Here is a 24,595-nt window from a genome sequence, read left to right as displayed (position 1 = left end):
CACCCCTGACTGCCACCTAGCAACAACAACAATTAAGATTTTGCAATTCATATTTAGGCCTTCTGTTTCTCCAAGTCCATACTTGTGTCACCTGTTTTAGTCATCCCGGGTTGCTGTTGTGCCTGTTGTGGGCCTTGTATATCCATCTTCTGAGGCTCCTGCCTTGCTTCTTTGAGTTTTATTAGAAATTGTCTTGCCCTTTGGATAGAGTTCAGTCTAAACCTCTAAGTGAAACACCTTCTAATTTGTCCAAATGGCTGCAATTCCCTTCGCATCTTTTCCCTTTCGTTCGTGGTCCTCTATCTGATGAAAAATTTCAGAAAATAATGACCATCAGCTCCTTGGTATACCTCCAAAGGCAAGTATACATTGGAAAATGATCAGAGCCTGCAAGGCTGAACTGTTATCTCTGTAAAGCAAACAGCAGGTTAGTCAGAACCCAATGATTGCCTTGAACTCTCTGTTCAGTGATTCCCTGGGCAGAGGGCTTAGGGAGGTGACTTCCCCAGTGAAGCCTCTCCCCATTTTTCATGTGTATAAATGTAGATTCTTTGCAGATGTGGACACTCAACTTTCCTTGGCTGTTATTTCTCACAGGGAAGCATCTGTAGGCTGCATACTGAAGAGACAGGATGGTAAGTAGAATGCTTAGGGACTCCACAGTGTCCAACCTAAGAACAAATCTAGAGGTGATGAAAACTATGTAGAATTCAGAATTTGGAGATGGTCTTTATAGTTCCAAGGAAATGGATTATGCAATTTAAAAAGATTAATTCTAGGTAATTCTCCCACCTTTAAATTGTTTTTGTACCTCTAATTTTGTACCTCATAGATGGATTTTTAAAAAAATAACAGTTGTTTGGAGTACTCTTCCTTATTCTGCCTTCTTCCATCGTATAGTATTGTGAGAACAGGACAAAAACAAGAGCAAGTAGTAATCTTTGTGCTAAGTAAAGAGCCATTTCCTCACAAGTCCTAGTAGGGACCTCACAAACAGAACTGTTGCTTGAAACCAATGGTCTGTTTGCATGTGCAGTTGTCTATATTTACATATTGATGTGACACTTTGTCTTGCTTACATTAGCAGTGATATATTTACACTAATCACTCTTAGCTCTGTTTGTCTCAAGATATTAGAATACTAGAATCATAGCATCATAGAGTTGGAAGGGACCTCATGGGTGATCTAGTCCAACCCCCTGCACTATGCAGGACACTCACAACCCTATCGCTCATCCACTGTAACCTACCACCCCCTTGAGCCTTCACAGAATCAGCCTCTCCAAAGATGGAGAACCCACCACCTCATGAGGAAGCCTGTTCCACTGATAATCTCGAATATTATTTGAGGACAGAATTTTTTTGGTGTTGAATCTGCTGAGTTATTGGGAATGTTCAGCAGCGGATCCAAAGGCAACTGCAGACTCATTTCAATCAATCGAGGTTAGAATTCTCGAACCAATATTTACAGAGCTTTCAAACTGTACAGCCTGCTTTGTCTTGAAGTATCGTACAAAGAAAATATCTGGGGGAGGGAGGGGGTGGTCTAAAACATAATGTTTCTAAAACATAATGTTTCATGTTTCAAACATAATGCTTCTACTAGTTGTAGTTTTTAAAATATGTTATTGAAGTAATGATCTGCTTTTGTCTCTTTTTCAGAAAGTCATCCTCAGCCTCAGTGTCTTCGGCATCACACTGGCCTTGTGCCAGGCAGCCTGTTTTCATGGTGGAATAGAGATGATCGCAGGTAATATTTATCACACAAGCTACTAATTTGACCAAAGTATAATACGGTCCTTTAGAATGATTGAAACAGTGGTTCTGCTACACTGGTTCTATTACTATCTTTTAAAATCAGTATTGTACCACTTTAAGTGCCACGGCTTTCCCCGGAGAATCTTGGGAACTGAAGTTTGGGCCAGAGTACTGAGAGTCAAACTAGATATTATGAGTGACAGGAGTTGAGGATATTGGAATATGCACAATCTGTAGTGTTCATGATTCAGCAGCATATGAAAAAAATCATACAGAGACGTGTATCTAGCACAGTTCGATTAGGAATTTCCTGATATATTTAAAATAATCCCCTGATTTGCTCAGTAGGAGACTTCCTTCCCGTTTGAGCTCACTTCCTCCCTGTTTGCCTTCTGAACAGCAGAATAACACTATTAGTCAGCTAGCACCATCTCTCTCCTCTCTCTTTACAAAGTTGCTTCTATTCTTAATAAAATTATCACATTCTTTAAGCAGCTAATGCTTTACCCTGTTGCATATTTAAACTCTGCCAGCAGAGTCAGGGGTGCCCAACTTGATGTTGTAAGCCTCAAACATGCAGCAATTTTGTTTCATTCAGAATTCCATACATGGGCTTAACTGGCAGTGGATAGACTCAGGTGGGGTGGGTAATCCTGGTGGTCTGAAGCAGCAGAACAAAGTTTAAATCGAGTGGCACCACTGAGACCCACACATTTCTATTCCAGGTATAAACTTCCATGTGCACACACTCGGACCTCTTTTAAGACAGGAGGTCTTCTCCTTCCGGCTATCATTGCATTATACATAGTTAAACCATCCATCAGCTTTGCATTACTTTTCTCCTTTCTTGTCTGAATGATGGATTCTTCAGTGATAGGGCAGATATGGCTGGACTCACAGCTAGCAAATGTTAGGTGAGCCCAACCTACTTGCCAGCACTGAAGCTTGCCGAACCAACCAGAGAAGTTAGCATGGATGTGACTCTTTTGGAGGCATGGGAGCCCGCCACACCCACCCCTAAACCCCTCTTTTCTCCCTCCCCCCCACCATTTTCTTGCCACAAGACCGCTTTGCTGAGAGCAGTGGGCAATAAATAATAACAGTACTGATGTTGTTGATGATGATGATGTTGATAAAAATTGTGGGGATGTTGCACAATGTAGACTTGAGTTCTAAGTCTTAGAGTTTTGTTTTCACTGATGCCCGGTACTCTTGTAAGTGTTGCAATGAAACTGATTGGGATTTCCCTCCCATAGGTGGGCTCATAGCTTTTTGTACTGATCCTTTTGATGGGAGAAAGCATCCAGATGGCTCAGACTGGAACACAGAGCATTGCATCCATTGTCAATGTCGTGCAGGCCTGAGTTGCTGTACCAGGTAGGCCAGAGCTGAGAAGTGGCCCTGGATGATTCTGAACGTTGTTTCCCAAAACCGACACCCACAGCACCTTTCATTGCGTACAAAAGGAAAACTGAAATAAGAGAGTTGGTAGCCTCTTGGCAGAGTGAGACTTCTTTCCCATTAAGAGTTTGCCATTCGAAAGGGTTCAGATGACATGCCACACATTCACAGGCATGCACACTGCCTTAAAACTATTTCCTCAAAACAACACTGAGCCGCTTAGATTAAACAGGGCATTTTCAGGGGGGGGGGAGTTGTATGTGAGGCTTGAACAGAGGGAAGGAACTCTTAAGAAGGTCCTTTATACTGATTTCCTCTGGTTTTCTTGTTTTAGATATGGTGGCATTGCAAAGACTACAGCAGGTTGTGAAGTTTATATTAATCCTGAGACATGCCAATATGAATTCTATTATACTGACAACCCTTTCAAGCGATGTGCATGAGCCTCAGCCACCCATTTCATATCAGAGAGCTGAAATAAACCACTAACTTGTGTGTCGTATTGTGTCTTTTATTCAGTCAACACTACAGAAGATTTTATCTAGTGAAATGTGGAGGGGCCTCTTCTGATTAGGGCTGTGCTCCTCAGCTCGTGTCATGGCGCTGGTCTCCTACATGCCACCTTAGGCTTTGGCGATCACTAAGGTGGCTAGAACGGTAATGACTGGGGAAGGCACTGGCAAACCACCCCTTATTGAGTCTGCCATGAAAACGCTAGAGGGCGTCACCCCAAGGGTCAGGCATGACCCGGTTCTTGCACAGCTGAGCTGAGGTGCACATCTCTACTGAAAGCCTGTCCTCATAAATGCTACTGGGCTCAGTTCATCCTTTGGCACCTGTCTTGCGGGTTGTCAGCTCCTGGTTGGGGTTCAGGACCTGGGGAGGGCAGGGTTTGGGGATGGAAGGTATAATGCCAAAGAATCCACCCTCCAAAGCAGCCATTTTCTTCTGGGGAATTGATCTCTGTAGTCTGGAGATCAGTTTTAATCCCAGGAGAAGTCCAGGTCCTACCTGGAGATGAAAACTAAGAACAGCTGATCCCACAAAGTCAAGAACAAAGATAAAGAAACGGCAAAGCAGCTGTACAATAAAGTTCTCAAACAGTCTTCCTTGAAGATTCTTTATTCAAGAAGGAACTGAACTAGAACAAGGTGTGCAGTTACACTAATTTTCATCACAAATGCTTTCAGCAGTAGCCTTGCTCCAAAATTCCGTAGCTGGTTCCTTTGATTTTTCCCAATATGCTAATCAAATTAAGAGTATTATTTACCTACATGGCATCTGATCTTGGACATTCAGGGCTGTCAAGAGAAACCTATTTTAGCATGGCGTAGAAGTCATAATATTGGGGAATTAACTACGCCCAGAACCTTTGGAGAGAATAACCCTTAAAGGGCCTGTAAAACGGAGAACTTCCACCAGGTTTTCGGTTGAAGTCGGGTCTGTTAAGATCAATGGGCCCCCTCTGGCTACTCTCTTTCATCTGATGAACCCTTCGTGGAGAGCTGGGGGATATTTCTTTCTACCATCTTGTGATTATGATTTTGATCGCTTCGGGGTTTTAATGGGGTTTTATGGGGCGCTACTATGTGAATCCAAGGAAGAAGGTAGACTATAAAATAAATAAATAAATAAATGGGCTTCACCTAATAGCACTGCCCCCCTTTAAGGGTTTGCATCTGATTTGCATCTATCAGTACATTCCATTTTAACCAGTGTTGCATCGCTTGCCCTTTGAGACCCTACCAGAATATGAATTCATGGGATTCTCTGGCACTTTTGAGCTTTTGGCCAATTTGATATTTGAGTGATAGAATTACAGAATCAGAGTTGGAAGGGACCTCCAGAGTCATCCAGTCCATCCCCCTGCACAATGCAGGAACTCACAGCTACCTGCCCACCCACAGTGATCCCAATTTCATGCCCAAATGATCCCCCCCCGCAATAAATAAATAAAAATAAGAATAAACTAAGGCATTTCCAAAATCTACAGCTTGCATTTTTTTTTAGGAAGCAATCGGGTTTTTTTGGGGGGGGAGGTGTATATTCTAAAATGCAGTGTTTCAGTGGTTATGGCAAAATAGCCAAACTTCTAGTAGACCTAGCTTTAAAAATCTGTCACTGAAGCAATGATCTGCTTTTGCCTCTTTTTTGTCCTCCTCCTACTGTCAGGCAATCTGTTTTAGTGATCGATCCAAACCAGTGGTTAGAAATGGTAATATTTATCACACAACCTACTAATGTAGGCAAAGAAGTACAATACTGTGCTTGTAAATGCATGAAACAGTGGTTCTGCTACACTGGTTCTACTACTACCTTTTAAAATCAGTATTATATCCACTTAAGTGCCACGGCTTTCCCCGGAGAATCTTGGGAACTGCAGTTTGGGCAGAGTACTGAGAGTCAAACTAGACATTATGAGGGACAGGAGTTGAGACAGGGGTGCCCAACTCCATTTGCTGTGACAAATAATGACTTGTACAGAGTAGGTTTTCTCCGTGGGACTCTAGAGTGCTGCTATTGGGTGGGGCTGCCTAGCTTCTGTACTGTGCTGTTTTTCAACATTACAACATTGTGTGTGTAATGATTGTTCTGTTCTCTGGCACCACAACACAGTTAGGACCTTCAGAGGTTGGATGTCTGTATTATTGTTAAAGTTATATTACTTTTATTGTGCACAATAAAAAACTTTATGAATTAAAAATATATATACATATATACAGCCCATAGGCTACTGCAAACCAGTATGCTATGTACTATATGAACCAATTTTATTACTTTGTACCTCCCTACTTGTATTGCTCATTATGCCAATAAAGGCTTTTGTATCTATATGAACCACTAGACTGATGCTTTTTAGTTTTAACACACACCAGTTTTTATCACGTATAAAATATGCGTAGCAGCCAAAAGACGCTCCAAAGTAAGGGCCTGTAAAAGATAAAAAATATACTGTGATTCTGACCAGTCCAAGCTAATACATAACAGAAGAAATTGTAGTCTCATAAAACTTACCATAAAGTATCAGAGTCACTTAATGAAAGAAGATGTCTAGGTATCAGTTGTTAGCTCTCTGTAAAAAATCAATTATGGAAAATTTAATTGAACTGTTAACAGCTTATAACAGTGGAAAAAATGGAATGAAAATTACCTTCCAAAGACTGTCCAAATTTTTCAATGGTGTGTTTTCTTATTAGTGTATGTATTGCCATGAGTGAAGTGGCTGTATGATGGGGGAGAGAATCTTATGACGTGAGAGGATGATGCAACAATGGTGAGGGAAAGCCATGTCCAACCAGCCAGAGCCAGAAGGATGGGGGGGGGGGTTATCAGTTGAGTTTTATCAGTTGGGTTTTCATGGTTCCAGTTCCATCTCCCCCAATTTGGTTTTTGTTACCACAACACATGGTACCTGTGTCCCAATTCATGGCACTCATAAAGTCTTTTGGTTCATATTAAATACCCAGAGAGAGAAAAGCAAAAGAGTTAAACTTTGAGCCATATGTGAGTCAAGAACATTATGTGGGGCCCAATGTGCACTCATGTCACTATAGCAGCCTGTCCTCTTTCTTTGTTATGGGCGCACTGATTTGCAATAAAGACTGGAAAGAAGAGTGCAGGAAGTCCTCTTAAACCCTGATCAGGAGCATCTCTGCTGGCCTCTGGTCTGGTTCCAGGCCCAAGTCATGGTGCTGTCTTGACAGTTAAAGCTCTTTGTGGCCTGGGACCAGCATAGGTTTTCCAGGCCAGAGCTGAATAACCCCTGGGGGTCATGGTGGGAGTAAAATCCTAAGGACTGGTGTGGCACCAATGCCACCATGTAACTTCTGCTGCAACTCAGACATGCATTGGGGCAATGCTGTAGTGAATCCTAGCATGCCGCCCTTCTGGGTAGGGTTCCCAAACAACAGGTGGGGCCTGGGGATCTCCAGCTAGTATAACTGATCTCCAGATGACAGATATGAGCTCTCCTGGAGAAAAGGGGTGATTTGAAGGGTAGACTGTATGACATTGTACCTAGAGGAGATCCCTCCTTACCCCCCCCCAATCTCTAGGAGTGTCCCTACCCAAAGACAGTGCAACCCTACTTCCAGATTCATGCCAGAATGATTTCATGACACTGGCAAGGTGCCGATTCCATACAGACACCCCTTCTGCCCTCACTGTTCCACTGATGAAGTTAAAACAAGACATGCTATGTCTACAAGATACACATAACAAAAAAAGAGATTTAAAATATATGATTAAAAATTATTTCAGCAAATATTAAAAAGAAAAATTGAGTATTTTGATAAAACCTCAATGATCAAATAATGATTTGCTCCATTTATGTTCCCTGTTAAGATTTTGCAATTCGTATTTAGGCCTTCTGTTTCTCCAAGTCCATACTTGTGTCACCTGTTTTAGTCATCCCTGGTTGCTGTTGTGCCTGTTGTGGGCCTTGTATATCCATCTTCTGAGGCTCCTGCCTTTCTTCTTTTAGTTTTATTAGAAATTGTCTTGCCCTTTGGATAGAGTTCAGTCTAAACCTCTAAGTGAAACACCTTCCAATTTGTCCAAATGGCTGCAATTCCCTTTGCATCTTTTCTCTTTTGTTCGTGGTCCTCTATCTGATGAAAAATTTCAGAAAATAATGATCATCAGCTCCTTGGTGTACCTCCAAAGGCAAGTACACATTGGGAAACGATCAGAGCCTGCAAGGCTGAACTGTTATCTCTGTAAAGCAAACAGCAGGTTAGTCAGAACCCAATGATTGCCTTGAACTCTCTGTTCAGTGATTCCCTGGGCAGAGGGCTTAGGGAGGTGACTTCCCCAGTGAAGCCTCTCCCCCTTTTTCTTTGTATAAATGTAGATTCTTTGCAGACGTGGGCACTCAATTTTCCTTGGCTGTCATTTCTCACAGGGAAGCATCTGTAGGCTGCATACTGAAGAGACAGGATGGTAAGTAGAATGCTTAGGGACTCCACAGTGCCCAACCTAAGAACAAATTTAGATGGGATGAAAACATTAGAAGGGCTGTGTAGAATTCAGAATTTGGAGATGGTCTTTATAGCTCCAAGGGAATGGATTGTGCCATTTTAAAAGATTAATTCTAGGCAACTTTGCCCTTTAAATTGTTTCTGTACCCCTAGTTTATTTCCTTATTTAGATATACAAATAAGGAAAACTCATAGATGGATTTTTTTTTTTAGTAACAGTTGTTTGGAGTACTCTTCCTTATTCTGCCTCCTTCCCTCGTATAGTATTGCGAGAACAGAACAAAAAACAAGAGCAAAAAGTAATCTTTGTGCTAAATAAAGAGCCGTTTCCGCACAAGACCTGTAGGGACCTCACAAACAGGACTGCTGTTAGAAACCAATGATCTGTTTGCATGCACAGATTAACATATTCAGGTACCACTTTTGTCCTGCTTACATTAGCAGTGATATATTTACACTAATCACTGTTAGCTCTGTTTGTCTCGAGATATTATTTGAGGACAGAATTTTTTTGGTGTTGAATCTGCTGAGTTATTGGGAATGTTCAGCAGCAGATCCAAGGGCAACTGCAGACTCATTTCAATCAATCGAGGTTAGAATTCTCGAACCAATATTTACAGAGCTTTCAAACTGTACAGCCTGCTTTGTCTTGAAGTATCGTACAAAGAAAATATCTGGGAGAGGGAGGAGGTGGTCTAAAACATAATGTTTCATTGGCTGTGGCCAAATAACCAAGCTTTTAGCAGTTGTAGTTTTAGAAATATGTTATTGAAGTAATGATCTGCTTCTGCCTCTTTTTCAGAAAGTCGTCCTCAGCCTCAGTGTCTTTGGCATCACACTGGCCTTGTGCCAGGCAGCCTGTTTTCGTGAGGGACCAGCGATGAAAGATGGTAATATTTATCACGCAACCTACTAATTTGAGCAAAGAAGTATAATATGGTGCTTGAAAATGCTTAAAACAGTCGTTCTGCTACACTGGTTCTATTACTATCTTCTAAAATCAGTATTATGTATATCAGTATACATTAATATATATATATATAAATCAGTATATATTAAGAGCCTCTTGTGGCGCAGAGTGGTAAGGCAGCCGTCTGAAAGTTTTGCCCATGAGGCTGGGAGTTCAATCCCAGCAGCCGGCTCAAGGTTGACTCAGCCTTCCATCCTTCCGAGTTCGGTGAAATGAGTACCCAGCTTGCTGGGGGGTAAAACGGTAATGACTGGGGAAGGCACTGGCAAACCACCCCGTATTGAGTCTGCCATGAGAACGCTAGAGGGCGTCACCCCAAGGGTCAGACATGACTCGGTGCTTGCACAGGGGATACCTTTACCTTAAGGGCCATGGCTTTCCCCGGAGAATCTTGGGAACTGAAGTTTGGCAGAGTACTGAGAGTCAAAGTTTTAAGAGTGACAGGATGTTCAGCATGTGCCAGATACCAGTACTCCCAAGATATCAAGATCCAGGCTTCAAAATAAAAGCTGGGGAGGAGAATGTAGGAGGTCCTGAGCTGGCTTCTGGTCTGGTGCTGGGCCTGCGTCATGGTGCTGTCTTGACCTTTAAAGCTGGGACCAGCTTAGGGTTGCCAGTCCAGTGCTGACAAATCCCTGGATTCACAGTGGGGGTGGAGTCCTAATGACCAATGTTTTACCAATGCCACAATACAACTTCTGCTACAACACAGAGATGCACTGGGGCCATGCTGTGGGATTTGCCTTGAACTTTGTCATTTTACCACAGAGTTTCAGGGGAATCCTAGAGTGCCACCCTGACCCATGACATTCCTTCTGGCTAGGGTGCAGCCTGGATATCTGCTATTATAACTGATCTCCAGATAACCAATATGAGTTCCCCTGGAGAAAGCAGGTGATTTGGAGGGTGGACTGAAGTGTCCCTATCCAGAGCTAGCAACCCTACTTCCAGGTTCATACCAGAAGTGATTTCATGACATTTACAAGATGCCAATTCTACGCACACCCTTCCTCCTGGGGTGGGATGTATAATGGGAAACCTGGCAGGCCGAGGGCAGCATCTCCATGAGACTGCATCTCCCTCTATCAAATGGCGGATGGTTTCCCACAAGGGAGGGGAAAGATGCCTTTGTTGTGCAAGCAGCAGTGAGTGGGGTTGAGAGCGATAGAGGTCATTAACACACCCTTCCCCAGCTAGGGCTGCAAGCTCCTGTCTCCCATTGCTGCTCAAGGCACCAGCAGGAGAAAAAGGCTGTTGACTCCATTGTCCCAGGTTGGCTCACTTCCAGGTTTTCCAAGAAGTCTCAATAGCACAAATGGTAGCTCACCCATGTCCCTATACCTGGTAGCTGTAGTCCTGTTGCCGAAAGGCTCAACTGGCTACCATGTTGCTGCCCCCCACACATGCAGCCCTGTCAACTCCCCCCCCCCCCACAACTCAGCCATCTCTCACATTGGAACTGCTTCTGAGTTTTTGATGTGAAAACATTTGTAGCTTTTCACACACAGCAAAGCCTTGCAATGGAAGTGGCCTACAGAAGTGGGGGCAGGAACTCTCTTTCGGTTGCACACTGTCACCTCAGGCCAGCAGTCACCTCATTCGCCACCACCTCCTCCTTTTCTGCCCACCATGACCCGAGGCCACCAACCAGCTCTCCCAGCCTCACCTGTCTCACAACATGCCTGTTGTGGGCAGAAGGAGGGAAAGGTGACTGGAAGCTGGTTCGAGACTCCTTAAGGTAGAGGAAAGTGAAGTATCAAACCTACTCTTCTTCTGTGTTACCAGAGAGAGAAGAGGGACCCCCGAAGACTTATATGGCCTTGAGGAGGTGTGGCCCTGGGGACCCTGTTGCTCATAAACAGAAGAAAAATAATTTCTTGAGTCTCTTCTTGACATTATGTACATTGACATTGTAAGCCTCAAATATGCAGCAATTCTGCTTCACAAAGAATTCCATAAAGATAAAGGTAAAGGTATCCCCTGTGCAAGCACCGAGTCATGTCTGACCCTTGGGGTGAGGTCCTCCAGCGTTTTCGTGGCAGACTCAATACGGGGTGGTTTGCCAGTGCCTTCCCCAGTCATTACCGTTTTACCCCCCAGCAAGCTGGGTACTCATTTCACCAACCTCGGAAGGATGGAAGGCTGAGTCAACCTTGAGTCGGCTGCTGGGATTGAACTCCCAGCCTCATGGGCAGAGCTTTCAGACTGCATGTCTGCTGCCTCACCACTCTGTGTCACAAGAGGCTCTAAGAATTCCATACATGGGCTTAACTGGCAGTGGATAGACTCAGGTGGGGTGGGTAACCCTGGTGGTCTGAAGCAACAAAATAAAGTTTAAAACCAGTGGCACCACTGAGACCAACACATTTCTATTCCAGATATAAGCTTTCATGTGCACACACTCGGACCTCTTTTAAGACAGGAGGTCTTCTCCCTCCGGCTATCATTGCATTATAAATAGTAAACCATCCATCAGCTTTGCATTATTTTCTCCTTTCTTGTCTGAATAATGGATTCTTAAGTGATAGGGCAGATATACCTGGATTCACAACTAGCACATGCTAGGTAAGCCCAAGCTACTTGCCAGCACTGAAGCTTGTTGAACCAACCAGAGAAGTTAGCAAGGATGTGCCTTTTCTGGAGGCAAGGGAGCCAGCCGCACCCACCCCTAAACTCCTCTTTGCTCCCTCCTCCCCCCCCCCTCTTTTATTGTGGGGTTCTATCGTATGTAACCTGCCACAACACAGCTTTGCTGATAGCAGTGGGTGATAAATAATAATAATCATTGATTCAAATGGGTAGCCATGTTGGTCTGAAGTAGCACAACAAAATCAGAGTCCAGTGGCACCCTTAAGAACAACAAAGATTTATTCAAGGTGTGAGCTTTCGTGCAAGCACTCTTCCTCATACTTGATGATGATGATAAAAATTGTGGGGATGTTGCACAATGCAGATTGAGTTCTAAGAGAGTTTTTGTTTTCACCGATGCCAGTAAGTGTTGCAATTAAACTGATTAGGATTTCCCTCCCGTAGGTGAGCTCATACCTGGCTGTATTGATCCTTACGATGGGACAAAGTATCCATATGGCTCAGAGTGGAACACAGAGCATTGCTACCGTTGTGAATGTAATGGTGGTGGCATGGAATGCTGTACCAGGTAGGCCAGAGCCCCGGATGATTCTGAATGTTTCCCAAAACTGACACCCACAGCACCTCTTTCCTTGCGTACAGGGTGGGACAAAAGGAAAACTGAAATAAGAGAGTTGGTAGCCTCTTGGCAGAGTGAGACTTCTTTCCCATTAAGAGTTTGCCATTGGAAAGGGTTCAGATGACATGCCACACATTCACAGGCATGCACATTGCCTTAAAGCTATTTCCTCAAGACAACACTGAGCCACCTAGATTAAAGAGGGCATTTTTTTTGGGGGGGAGGGGTATGTGAGGCTTGAACAGAGGGAAGGAACTCTTAAGAAGGTTCTTTATACTGATTTCCTCTGGTTTTCTTGTTTTAGATATGGTGGTATTCTGATGCCTCCAGCAGGTTGCGAAGTTTATGTTAATCCTGAGACGTGCCAATATGAATCCTATTATACTGACAACCCTTTCAAGCCTTGTTCCTGAGCCTCAGCGACCTATTTCGTATCAGAGAGATGAAATAAACCACTAACTCGTGTGTCGTATTGTGTCTTTTATTCAGTCAACACTACAGAAGATTTTTTTAAGAACCTTCAATCTAGTGAATTGTGGAGGGGCCTCTTGTGATTAGGGATGTGCGCCTCAGCTCGGCTTGTGCCATGGCGCTGGCCTCCTATGTGCCGCCTTGCGCTTCAGTGATCCGTGAGGCAGCCGAGATGAGGGTTTGCTTCTTTGAGACCTTACCAGAATTTGAATTCATGGGATTCTCTGGCACTTTTGAGCCTTTGGCCGATTTGATATTTTGAGTGATAGAATCATAGAATCAGAATTGGAAGGGACCTCCAGAGTCATCTAGTTCAGCCCCTTGCACAACGCAGGAACTCACAACTACCTGACCACCCACAGTGATCCCAATTTCATGCCCAAATATCCCCCCCACCTCCAAAAATCTCCAGAATCCAGCCTGGCCTGGGAGCAATTAACCTACTATCCCACAGTGACAATTAGCAAGAAAGAGCCACAAGATACAAGCACTGGCACATCCCTTCCTGCCCACCCACCCACAATCCGTTCATAAAATCAGCATGTCTGTCAGATTACTAACCTCTGCTTAAAAACTTCAAGTGTGTTCCACTAAGGAACTGCTCTAACAGATATTTTGAAGGTATGTATCATTTCTGCTTTGATTATACGTTGCTGAACTCCATTATAATGTATAGTAATACTGGATTCACAATTTCTTGTTACGGAATGTATTTGAATATAGCTTATGCTGGATAAACTGTTACTAAGGATTAGAGCAGGGGTAGTCAAATTGTGGCCCTCCAGATGTTCATGGACTACAATTCCCATGAGCCCCTGCCAGCAAACGCTGACAGGGGCTCATGGGAATTGTAGTCCATGGACATCTGGAGGACCGCAGTTTGATTACCCCTGGATTAGAGATATGTTGGGGGGGGGGGGTTAGATGTGGATCTGATAGTAAGGAATGCAGTTCTGTGGTCAGAGCACTATGCCCTAAAGGCCTGATTACGGAAAAGCAGGCTTCATGTCTCAATGCTCAATGCTTTAGTGAGGATTCCCTTCATAAAGGTAAAGGTATCCCCTGTGCAAGCACTGGGTCATGTCTGACCCTTGGGGTGACACCCTCTAGCGTTTTCATGGCAGACTCAATATGGGGTGGTTTGCCATTCCCTTCCCCAGTCATTACCGTTTTATCCCCCAGCAAGCTGGGTACTCATTTTACCGACCTCGGAAGGATGGAAGGCTGAGTCCACCTTGAGCCGGCTGCTGGGATCAAACCCCCAGCCTCATGGGCAGAGCTACAGACAGCATGTCGGCTGCCTTACCACTCTGCACCACAAGAGGCTCTTATTCCCTTCATGGAGACCTTTAATCTAAAGGGTCACCTGAGGGAACATTAATTTATATATCAGTTTTTCATGCCCTTGGCAAATTAGTAAAAAAAAAAAAGGCCATGTTGAGGGGCCGGCTGGGGCTTTACAAAGAATAGGGTTAAAGGACGTGATGTCCAGGTTCACCCTTCCCCCAATATTAGCAGTTTGCAAATCTTCCCTTAGATAAACGTATATGTATGAAAGAAAACTTTGAGATAAACACACAGGCTGCATTAGGAACTATTCAATCCATGGTCAGGCTACATTATTGAAATGCCTATTCACTTTAAGAATTCTTGCCTCACTGGACCGAAATGAGTCATAAAGAGCCTCCAGCTAAGCTACTGTGGTTTTTGAAATGTCTGCATACATTATAAGCACTCAGCAGGTTGTTCTTATTTAAACGACAAAAGCAACACCACCCAAACCCAGAACATCAGACGGAGCTGACGGTAGAGAAATATGTGGAGAACCAAGTAATTTGGACCGCCAGCAGCGTAGACAAGTGTCTCTGTATGACAGGAAACAATCTATGAAGCTATTGGGAAAATGTATAAGGCTATGGGAGGAAGTGCTGGCTTGTGAGGGGGACACAAATTTATTTTATTTTTATTTGTATCAGCTTTTATTAACTGCCACTCCCGTACCCTGCCAGCTCGTGGCAGTTTACAATCAATTGTAAAAACCCAGCAAAATACAAACACAATACAAATATTGTGAAGTAGCATGAACAGGAGGGCGTGAGACTCTGGAATAGACATGTGTATTTTTTTTTTAATTTACATTTTCTCAGGTCCACATTTCTCTTGCCAACATCTTGAGGATATTGAGAAAGCAATATTAAGAAGTGCCAGAAAATCAATCCCCAATCCCCACACCCAGCCATTGTAGGAAACTTGGGGCCATTCCACACAAGGACCAATATTGCTAAATGTTTGCAGTATGCAGAAACACTATATTTAATAGTGGAATTTTGTCATTCCACATACCTTCAATTCTAGCAGAATATTGAGGTCCCAGTAGCGGTCTATTCATTCCTCACAGGTTTCTGGTCTCGCCGGAATCGCAACAAAGGAGACGTTATTTTTCCATGCTTCTTCCCACCCCTGGCCCTCAATCAAACAAAACAGCCAATGAACTGTTGTGTTCGTGCTCCCGAAAAGCCCCTTTCCATTTAAAAACTGTTTTTAAAAAACCCCAAAACACCAGTAGCAACGAATATTTGTTCATTCAGTGTCTCAGAAAGACCTTTTTCCCTGGCATAGGAGCTGGCAATTAATCATTTACATGCTCTTCACGTATAAAAAAATCCCCCCCAATGGGCGCGATTTGTGGCCAAAATTACGGGAAGTGTTGAACAGGGGGCTGTATTGTGCTCAGAAACTTGAAAGACAATTGCAGAAAGGAGATTTGTTTTACTGTTAAGCACTTCTGTGGAGGGACTTCAGATGAAGAAGCCTCACTTATTTGTTGCTTTCGCCGGTTTAAGGGGAAAAAAATGGCAATTGTGTCTCCAGAAGCTCGGGGACGAGAGCTAGAGAGAAACATTCTTTCTACCACTATTTTGAGAACTCACACGTCTTTCACTGATGTGTTGCAGCTTGTGCTCAGAAGTGTAGCGTTTTTTTCGGAGGGAATCCACTTTTCTGGATTTCCCCCTAAGCGCTATAAAATTCCGATTGTTGCTGGAGTCTAGTGGGAGTTTTGCAGTTTGTTTATGATGTCATGCGGAACATTAAATTAATAATGTTTACAAAAGGTAAGACTTCGGCTACATTTAAGTTGTGCAGAATGGCCCTTGGATTTGATTCACTCCCCATTCTTTAAAATCACCTTGAAATTTTAGGTGAAAGTCAAAAGCAAATTGCCTACCCCCTGATCCCCCTGAGACATTTCTCCAGTATTTCACCAGGTTTGCTCTTTCTGTACTGAATTTCCAGTCAAAGTGGATAAGGCATATCCATGGTAGAGCTTTCCTCCCTTGGCAAACACAACCTTAACCCTCTTTTGAAGTTTTTCATCATTTCTCATACATCATTTCAAAGAAGAAAAAACCGCCCAGAGCTGCAAAGAAATGGGCGGTATAGAAATCTAAATAAATAAATAAATAAGATCCTGATTTAGTGCTGAATTTGTCCTTATCTACAGGCATCTCTGAAGAGGACTGCCAGCTATTGCCCTTATCACTGGACAATAAAAATACCAGCTTAGTCAGAAGCAAATATTTAACACCTGGTCAGGTTTCCTCTTACATACCAATTCACCCAGAACAGCAGGGAAAGAGTGATGTTTCTCTCAACTTAGCCTCTCCCTCTTTGGCCTGTATAAATCTGGATACAAGATTTCCTGCAGACATTGGTAAGGAGCATTTCTTCACAACCTGAACTGATTCTCACAAAGAAGGTCTCTATATTGCACAGCAAGAATGGTAAGCAAGAATCCGTTTTGCATCTTTTATGGTCAGTTGTTTATTTGATCTGGAAGGGCTCAAACAAATGAAAAGGTTGAATTAGGAGAGTGGATATTCCAGAGTGACAGTTCATTTCCTCTCCATGACTCCTGGTCCATCTAAGCCACACCAACCCCTCCTTTCTGTCACTCCCGACAGTATAGAACTATACCGAGTAGCTATAAACATATGCAATTAATTGGTATACTTTTCGAGCATATAATTCAGTTTTCCATGGTGCTGATTTTGTCTGTCCCCACCACCCCCCTTGCTCCAAGGACACCAATCATGGCTGTTCCTTAAGATATTAGAGATTTATTTTGTTCTGTTAAGCCTTTTCAGTACTGTTAGTGCAGCTGTACTAGTGAGGAACTACAGAAGAAAATAGGGAACCTTTCCAAGGCAATATGTTTGTAATAATGTATACAATTAATTTTTCGCTGCATTGTTTAATTTGATCAATATTGATAATAATCTGTACGTTTTGAATTTAGGATTGGAGGATTCAACCACTGATGGCCAATGAAAACGGAATTTATATAGAAGCCATTATGGTTGTTCCTTCTGGTATATAAAAGAATTGTAATAGAGATTGAATTGAAATTCATTGTATACATTATTACAAACATATTGCTTTGGAAAGGTTCTCTGTTTTCTTCTGTTGATTTTTCATTGTGAACCTTTCTTTTTTCGTATTGTAATTTCCTAGTGAAGAATTAAGCTAGCTCTACTGGGTCTGTCTTGCATCCTGTTTTCCGCAGTGGCCACCTAGATGCCCCTGAGGACACAGAGGCTAAAGCCTGCCCCTTGCAAGCTGCCCTCAGCAACTAGCATTCAGACACATGGTGGTGGACATTGATGGCAAATGGACAATAAATTATTGCTTCCCCAAAAAAGTGTGCTTTAATGAGACACCACAATTGTATCTGTATTACTGCAGCCTTGCCCTTGATTTGTTTTTAATTATCCTTGAATTTATAACCCATCCTTCCCAGCATGCCGGCCTTGTCAATTACTCCAATTTCTGATGCAACCTGTTGAATCCTATGACTTTTTATACACTAAAACTCTTTAAATGTAACAGATTGCAAAGCCTGAATGGAGTTTCTCAAATGCATTTCTCAAAGAACTTGAAGATGTCTCTAGCTGATTCTTCTTCTATTGCTTCTTTTCAGAAAGTCCTAATGATCTTGACCATCTCATGCATCACCCTGGCCTTGTGTCATGGAGCTTGTTTTGTGCAAAAACCTGAAGTAGACTTGACAGGTGGTAATGTTATCAAAGGGGTAGAGGATTATTTTTTGGTTCAAAATGTGATTTCGGCAGAATGCAATTGTTATATGCATCCGTACTATCTACTTATATAAATTTCCCATTTGAAGTGTAGTATAGTGGCTACTGTGTTGGACTAGGTTCTGGGTGACCCAGGTTCAGATTGTCACTCTGCCATGGAAGCTTGTTGGGTGATGCTCTCTTTCTCAGATCAACCTACCTCACAGGGCAGTCTTTTGATGAAAAATGGAGGAGGGGAGAACCATATGGTAAGCCACTTTAGGTCCCCATTGGGGAGATACATAGGTATGTATATGCTGTCAACTCACAGCCAACATATTGTGATCCCACCAAGGAGCTTTTGAGACAAGGGAGAAGCAGAGGTGGTTTGCAGAACCACCTTCCTCTGCAGAACTTTTTTGGTGGTCTCCCATCCATGTACCAACCAATGCTGTTTAATTTCCAAGATCTGAAAAATCAGATATTCCATGCTGCCTTCCCACCATGATGGGGAGGAAAAAATGAGGTATAAATATTGCAATTTATTAATTTAGTATCATGGCTTCGGCCAGAGAGTTCTGGATTTGGAGTGGATGTTGAATCATGACCAAATACCTTGACTTTTTACCCATTTAACTGCTGCGATATTGTGAGGCAGGAATCTGAATGAGAAAGCTACTCTCCCCTCCCATATATTTAGGTTCCCTGTCCTATTCCTATTATGTCGAATGTCCTACACAATCTTACCATTATATTGGCATTTGGAAGTATCACTTTAGCTTCACTGATTCTGAGATCCAAAACACCACCTTGATGAAAAAAATATGATTCCGTAGGCTCCCTGTATCAGCAAAATGACTGTTAAACCCACTTAAAACTCCAGATTCTACAACAAACCCTTATGTCTGCATAGCCATCCAGTAGAAGCTAGTTCTGTGATCGCTTGTACTATGCTTCTGGCTCGCCAAAGTATCAAAGCAATATGCTTATAGATACTGTATGTGGGTTGCCATTTGCATGCCTCAGTGTAGCAGTGGCAGGAAATAGTGTCAGTGAAACAGACTCCCATGACATCACTTCCGGCTGCAAAACCAGAAGCAACATCACCATGATGTGGGATGCTCTAGGATTCAACTGAAACTAGATTTTTCCAGAATTGATGTTGTGCTGGTATGGAGCCCCATTAGAGCAAGTCACACCCTCAAGTTCCTAGGGTTAGGCAGCCACTATGTATACTGTGTGATTGATATATGTGCTGTGCCATCTTTGCACAGAGTGGCATTTCTCTAGATTTTGCCTTGATATTTTGGAGCTTGCTTATTATCGGCATTACTACAGATAAAAATGACAGAGATTTCTCTCCCCCACACCAGGTAACCTTGTGGACCCAGGTAACTGTACTGATCTTTATGATAACAGTAAGCATCCCTTTGGGTCTGAGTGGAACACAGCAAAATGTCAGAGCTGCAGCTGTAATAATAATGGAGAGATGACCTGCTGTGACAGGTAGGCTGAAGCCCAAATTTGAATCTATCTTGACCTAAACTGGAGTTTTTTTCTCACAGGGAGAACAGGACAACAAAGCATCTGATAGATAACTGGTATCATTTCTAGGCAGATGGAGCTCCTGTTTGTGTTAAAGTGCCTCATTTAGAAGTTAACATGTGAACAGCTCTGATGACAGGCATTGTTGTAGGGTGCTTAGGCTAGGAGATATGGGCTCCGATCTCCACTGGAGCCCAGGGGTTGATCTTGAGCCAGGCACTCTTTCTCAGCCTAACCCACCTCAGAGTGTTGCTGGGAAGATAACCGGGAAGAGAGGAGAGACTTGCACTGTATGAACCCCTTGGAAGAAAAATAGGATAAAATGTAAGGTGATGCATGGACTGATAGATACAATATGCTGTGTATTTGTTTCTTAAATTCACCTCAAAACAAGGAGCAAACATCGGTTTGTCTGGTTGGACAGCTTTGGGAGGAAGCTCATGTCAGAGATGTTTTCTACTGGAACATGTGACATGAGAAGAAATTAAACTAAACTAGGGTTGAACTAGATAGACCTTTGAACTCGAGGGCTCAGTAAAGTATTCAGAATGTACCTCCCTGCCCATGGAATGCCCTCCCCTTTCTAAGATCAAAGGAAGCTCTTCCATACCACATGAATGCACTGTCCACAAAGATTTCAGTCCTGGTATCTTTTTTCTAGATAGTCAGATAACTTAGCACTGAGGTCACGGCCTCATGTTCTGAGGATTTCTCACACACATATAAAGCTGCATTCCTTTGCAGTCTTTCATGGATGGAAGAATGACTGAACTCAGTGAAATTTACTTCCAAGTAAATGGAAATGGGATTGACCAGCACATGGTAGCCACATGGAAGGTGGATTTGCACATGCAGTTAACCTGAGCAATAAAAATCCACCCAGGGCTGAAGCACTGGGGAGGGGAACTGCCACTAAACATGATAGAAAGGTGCAGAATTTCCTTCAAGGCTAAAGCTCAGCTCTAGAAAAGGTGAGGGACTACCAAAGAAGAAGAGCTATGAGCACACACAGGGTGCCTTTCTCTCTCCAAGCAGACATGTTATTTTGTGCTCCAGAGCCAGTGGTAAGAGCCGTAGCCTCTAATCTGGAAAGTTGGGTGTGATTCCCTGTTCCTCCATGTGTAGCCAGCTCATTTGTTTTGGAATGTTTTGCAATGGTCCACGGCTATGAGCAATAAAATTGATGATGATGATGATGATGATTATGATGATGATGATGATGATGATCTTGGGTTAGTCACAGAGCAGTTCTTTCAGAGCGCTCTCAACCCCACCTCCCTCACAGGGTGTCTGTTGTGGGGAGAGGAAGGAAAGGTGATTGTAAGCCGCATTGAGAGTTCTTCTGGTAGTGAAAGGAAGGGCATAAAAAACAATGCTTTCCCCTATTCTTCTTTTAAATCTGCAATGCCAGATCCAGCAAACAAGCATTGTGCAAGTGAATAAAGACCTTGTTTTTCAACTATTTGTTTTTGTTTCAGATATGGTGGCATTGCAGTCGTTGAAGGATGTGAAGCAGTTGTTGATCCAGAAACCTGCACGTACAAATTCTATAAGACTGGTGACCCTTCAGTGCCATGTCCAGGGATTTAAAGCCTCACTTTGTTCCCTTCATATATGAAACCCTGAATAAATCACTTCCTTCCATCTCTCTCTGTGTCTCTGGCTCTTGTTTGTTCTCTTCAAGGGTGTTAACAACACGTGTTTATTCAGATTGTTAAACAAAAATTAGAGTGGTCACTTCTGATGTGAATGTGATCATTTCTCTTAGAATTATAGAGTTGGAAGGGGCCATATAGGCCATCTAGTACAGACCCTGCTCAATGCAGGCTCAGCCTAGGGAGCATCCACAATAAGTATTTCTCCAGCTGCTTGAAGACTTCCAGTGAGGGAGAGCTCACTGTCTCCTTAGGCAGCCTGTTCTACTGATGAACTACTCTATGACTTTCCCCCCCTGATATCTAGCCAGTACTGTTCTATGGACCGTTTAGACCCATTACTGTGGGTCCTATCCTCTGCTGCCAACAGGAAATGCTTCCTGTCTCAAGTGACAACCTTTCAAATACTCCAAGAAAGCAATCATGTCCCCTCTCAACCTCCTCTTCTCCTAGCTAGACATTCCCAGGTCCCTCAGCCTTTCCTCAAAGAGCTAGGTCACCAGGCCCTGGATCATTCTCATTGCTCTCATCTGAACCCTCTCAGTTTTGTCCACATCCTTTTGAAGTGAGGTCTCCAAAATTACACACAGTACTCTAGATGTGGTCTGACCAATTTGGCTGTCATAACCCTTGATGCAACCCCAGGAGACCATGACTGAAGATGAATAGCTTCACATGGGTGAACCTCAAGCAAAAGGATCTGTCAAAATTTATCTGGCAACGGGAAAAAAAAAGAGTCAAACTTAAGCTACTACAAGAGGCTAAAGGGGGGGGGGTAGCCTAACCTAATTTCAGATTGTATTGTGAATCATGTTGTTTAGTAAGTGTAAAAGTGTAGATAACTTTGAGAAACCAAAGAATTCTGGAATTGGAAGGGCATGATATCAGATATGGCTAACATGGTTCCTTATAGTTTGACGCAATGAAAGTGTGAATGTGAACTTTAAAAACCATTTTGTGAGAAAGGCCCATTTTAGTGTATGGAATAAATATATAACAATATTTCATACAAAATTACCACTATGGATTTCACTTCATGAAGCTATTTATAAAAGGAATATGCCATTTAGAGATAAGTGTCTAACATGCCAAGAGACTCTGGAACTCATAGAAGGAGAGTGGTTAATGAAACCAGGGGGGAAATTACATGAAGAAGGACAACTGTCAGTGGGGTTTTTTTTATACTCAGTTAATGGAAAGATATAAGCTGGAAAAAAACGGTTTTTGTTTTGACAGCAACAAAAATATTTTTGAAATAAAATTTTTCACCAATGATAAATTTACCATGAAAAAAATGTACAATTTCCTTTTGAATGTAGACATGGAAAATGAACAGGTCAAAGAATGTTTGGTTAGATGGCATCAAAACTTTGGCCATACTATACAATCAGAGAAATGGGAAAACATGTGGAAAAGAGGGATTAAATTTATACTTAGTATGAAAGAAAACTTCTACCAGATGATGTATGGATGGTATTTGACACCTGTGTCTAAGTAAAATCCATAAGGGGATGACAAATATTTGCTGGAATTGTAAAGAAAATCTAGGTGCTTTCCTCCCCATCTTTTGTGGTCTTGTGGCAAAGCTAAAAAATTCTGGGTACGGATATATGATGGAATACAGACTATTCTCAATCTAAAATCCCAGTTTAAACCAGTGGTTTTTTTTTTATTATTAGGATTAATGGAAGAAGAAATGAACAAGCAAGTGAGAACATTGTTCCAAAATATATAACAGCAGCAAGAATTGTTTTTGCTAAGAAATGGAAAGATCCACAAATTCCAATTATTATAGTTAAATGAACTTGTTGAGATGGCAAAATTGACTACCATCCTGAAAGAGCCTTGCTGGGGAGTGGCAGGATATAAATTGAGATAATAAATAAGAAAACTCAGTAGCCCTTTTTATACAAGACTGGATAACAAAAAGTTACCTCTAACTGAAGGCTTTGAAAACTATAAGTAAGATTAATATATCTTTAATAAAAGGAATTACAAAACAAAAAAAAACTTTGGTTTTAAAGCCAGGAAGGATGCTTTGAGCTCAGTCTATTGTGCTTGGCTGTCTGTGTCCCTATGCTTCTAAAATTCAGCCTTTTCATTAAGCCCATTGAATGCCAAGGCCATGCACAAGGGTTTTTTAGTGCTATAGTCTAGTTATCAAATGTGTATCCCATCTTTCCAGGATGGAAAGAAAATATATCTGTCTTTAAGATCTTTATTGGGAGGCTGAAGGCAGGAGTCAAAAAAGCATACAAACAGTTTATTACTGGTTGTTGTAGGTTTTCTGGGTTATATGGCTGTGGTCTGGTAGTTTTAATACCATTACTATAATATTTCTTACTGGTAGATGAGTCTTCTTGGAGGCAAACATATTGGCCAGGAATTATGTTTCCCCTGGAGAATATTTGCAGACCTCATACCTGGCAATAGTACAAAGAATGCAGTTCCTTTCATCTTTATCTCCTTTAGTTTATAACAATTTATGACCCTCAGGTATATTCCCAACTTCTCAGCAACTTCTGTAGCCAGATGTAATCTTAAAAGAAAGATCCCATGGTGTCCTGGGGAAAACAGAGGTGGGATTCTACTCTGTACCCAAACTTCCCCTTTATTTCTGTACTAAGAACAGAAGATTCTTTCAGCCAGGTAAGAAGTGCATCATGATTTTTCATGATCAAACAGTGCTGTTTTCTGTCAGCCAGAGTAATGATGATTCTATGATTCCAGTTCTGGCTTGAGATATTCTGCCACCCCAAGCAAGGTATAATTTTTCTGTCCTCCTGCTTCCCTGTTTGCTTAATGACTGCATTCTGCAGGGGGATGGACTAGATGACTCTTGAGGGACCTTCCAACTTTATGATTCTATGATTCCTATATATCCCCTCTTTCTCCTTAGTGGGGATCCAAAGTGGCTTATAACAAACTCTATTACATTTTATCCCCACAACAACCCAGTAGATTAGGCTGAGTGTGGCTGGTGCAATGTCACCGAGGTGGGACCTAGAGACCTCCCAGAATTACAGCTGGTTTCCTGACTACAGAGATCACTTCCCCAGGAGAAAATGGCTGCATTGGAGGGTGGATTCTGTAGCATTATAGCCTGCTTGAGGTCTCTCCACTCCCCAAACCCTGCCCTCCCCAGGCATTTCATGCTTTATTAATGGCATCTAGCTAGCTGTTCAAAAATTGTAGCCATGGGTGGGACTGAGAGAGCTCTAAGAGAACTGAACTGTGATAACAGCTTCAAACGGGACTGTGACTAGCTCAAGGCCACCCGGCTGACTGCATGTGGAGGAGTAGGGAATCAAAACCGGTTCTCCAGATTAGAGGCTGCCGCTCTTAACCGCACCAAGCTGGTTCTCTTCTATGTCTGTAGAAGAGATAGTGAGGTTCAGCCGTGTGAGGCTAATCATCTTTCAGGCATGGTCTCTTGGGGTTGCATCTATGTTCGTGACAGCCACATTGGTCAGGGCACACCTGTAATACTTTGTGTAGTTCTAGAGACCTCACTTCAAAAGGATGTGGACAAA

General features: G+C 42.6%; 3 protein-coding genes and 1 long non-coding RNA gene across 4 annotated transcripts; 3 read left to right on the top strand and 1 right to left on the bottom strand.

Annotated features, from left to right (window-relative positions):
- Positions 1-439: 439 nt before the first annotated feature.
- On the top strand, positions 440-3,654 carry LOC143821581 (small serum protein 2-like). The gene is made up of 4 exons (XM_077305715.1): positions 440-635; positions 1,663-1,750; positions 3,015-3,135; positions 3,494-3,654. Exons 1-4 carry the CDS (start codon positions 633-635, stop codon positions 3,600-3,602), a joined length of 321 nt encoding a protein of 106 aa, XP_077161830.1. The 5' UTR covers positions 440-632; the 3' UTR covers positions 3,603-3,654.
- A 1,444-nt stretch (positions 3,655-5,098) lies between these two features.
- On the bottom strand, positions 5,099-6,390 carry LOC143821583 (uncharacterized). The gene is made up of 3 exons (XR_013225846.1): positions 6,311-6,390; positions 6,175-6,232; positions 5,099-6,090 (listed from the first exon to the last, which is right to left on the bottom strand). It is a non-coding gene; the product is annotated as an uncharacterized LOC143821583 (long non-coding RNA).
- Positions 6,391-7,949: 1,559 nt separating this feature from the next.
- MSMP (microseminoprotein, prostate associated) lies at positions 7,950-12,781 on the top strand. Its single transcript, XM_077305713.1, has 4 exons — positions 7,950-8,100; positions 8,941-9,028; positions 12,142-12,265; positions 12,621-12,781. Exons 1-4 carry the CDS (start codon positions 8,098-8,100, stop codon positions 12,727-12,729), a joined length of 324 nt encoding a protein of 107 aa, XP_077161828.1. The 5' UTR covers positions 7,950-8,097; the 3' UTR covers positions 12,730-12,781.
- A 3,555-nt stretch (positions 12,782-16,336) lies between these two features.
- LOC143821580 (small serum protein 5-like) lies at positions 16,337-21,051 on the top strand. The gene is made up of 4 exons (XM_077305714.1): positions 16,337-16,569; positions 17,766-17,856; positions 19,236-19,368; positions 20,886-21,051. The coding sequence occupies exons 1-4, from the start codon at positions 16,567-16,569 to the stop codon at positions 20,995-20,997; spliced, it is 339 nt and encodes a 112-aa protein (XP_077161829.1). The 5' UTR covers positions 16,337-16,566; the 3' UTR covers positions 20,998-21,051.
- The last annotated feature ends 3,544 nt before the right edge of the window (positions 21,052-24,595 follow it).

The sequence above is a fragment of the Paroedura picta genome, chromosome 12, assembly GCF_049243985.1.
Source record: "Paroedura picta isolate Pp20150507F chromosome 12, Ppicta_v3.0, whole genome shotgun sequence".
NCBI classification, from domain to species: domain Eukaryota; kingdom Metazoa; phylum Chordata; class Lepidosauria; order Squamata; family Gekkonidae; genus Paroedura; species Paroedura picta.
Note: the sequence above shows the minus strand (reverse complement) of the source record. Positions and strands in the feature narration are given on the sequence as shown.

Excerpts from the sequence above, each read along its gene's own strand:
- LOC143821580 (XM_077305714.1), top strand. Across the intron at positions 17,857-19,235 it reads ACCTGAAGTAGACTTGACAG|GTAACCTTGTGGACCCAGGT; the intron begins GTGGTAATGTTA and ends CCCCCACACCAG. Across the intron at positions 19,369-20,885 it reads GAGATGACCTGCTGTGACAG|ATATGGTGGCATTGCAGTCG; the intron begins GTAGGCTGAAGC and ends TTTTTGTTTCAG.
- LOC143821581 (XM_077305715.1), top strand. Across the intron at positions 1,751-3,014 it reads TGGAATAGAGATGATCGCAG|GTGGGCTCATAGCTTTTTGT; the intron begins GTAATATTTATC and ends TCCCTCCCATAG. Across the intron at positions 3,136-3,493 it reads GGCCTGAGTTGCTGTACCAG|ATATGGTGGCATTGCAAAGA; the intron begins GTAGGCCAGAGC and ends TTCTTGTTTTAG.
- MSMP (XM_077305713.1), top strand. Across the intron at positions 9,029-12,141 it reads GGGACCAGCGATGAAAGATG|GTGAGCTCATACCTGGCTGT; the intron begins GTAATATTTATC and ends TCCCTCCCGTAG. Across the intron at positions 12,266-12,620 it reads GGCATGGAATGCTGTACCAG|ATATGGTGGTATTCTGATGC; the intron begins GTAGGCCAGAGC and ends TTCTTGTTTTAG.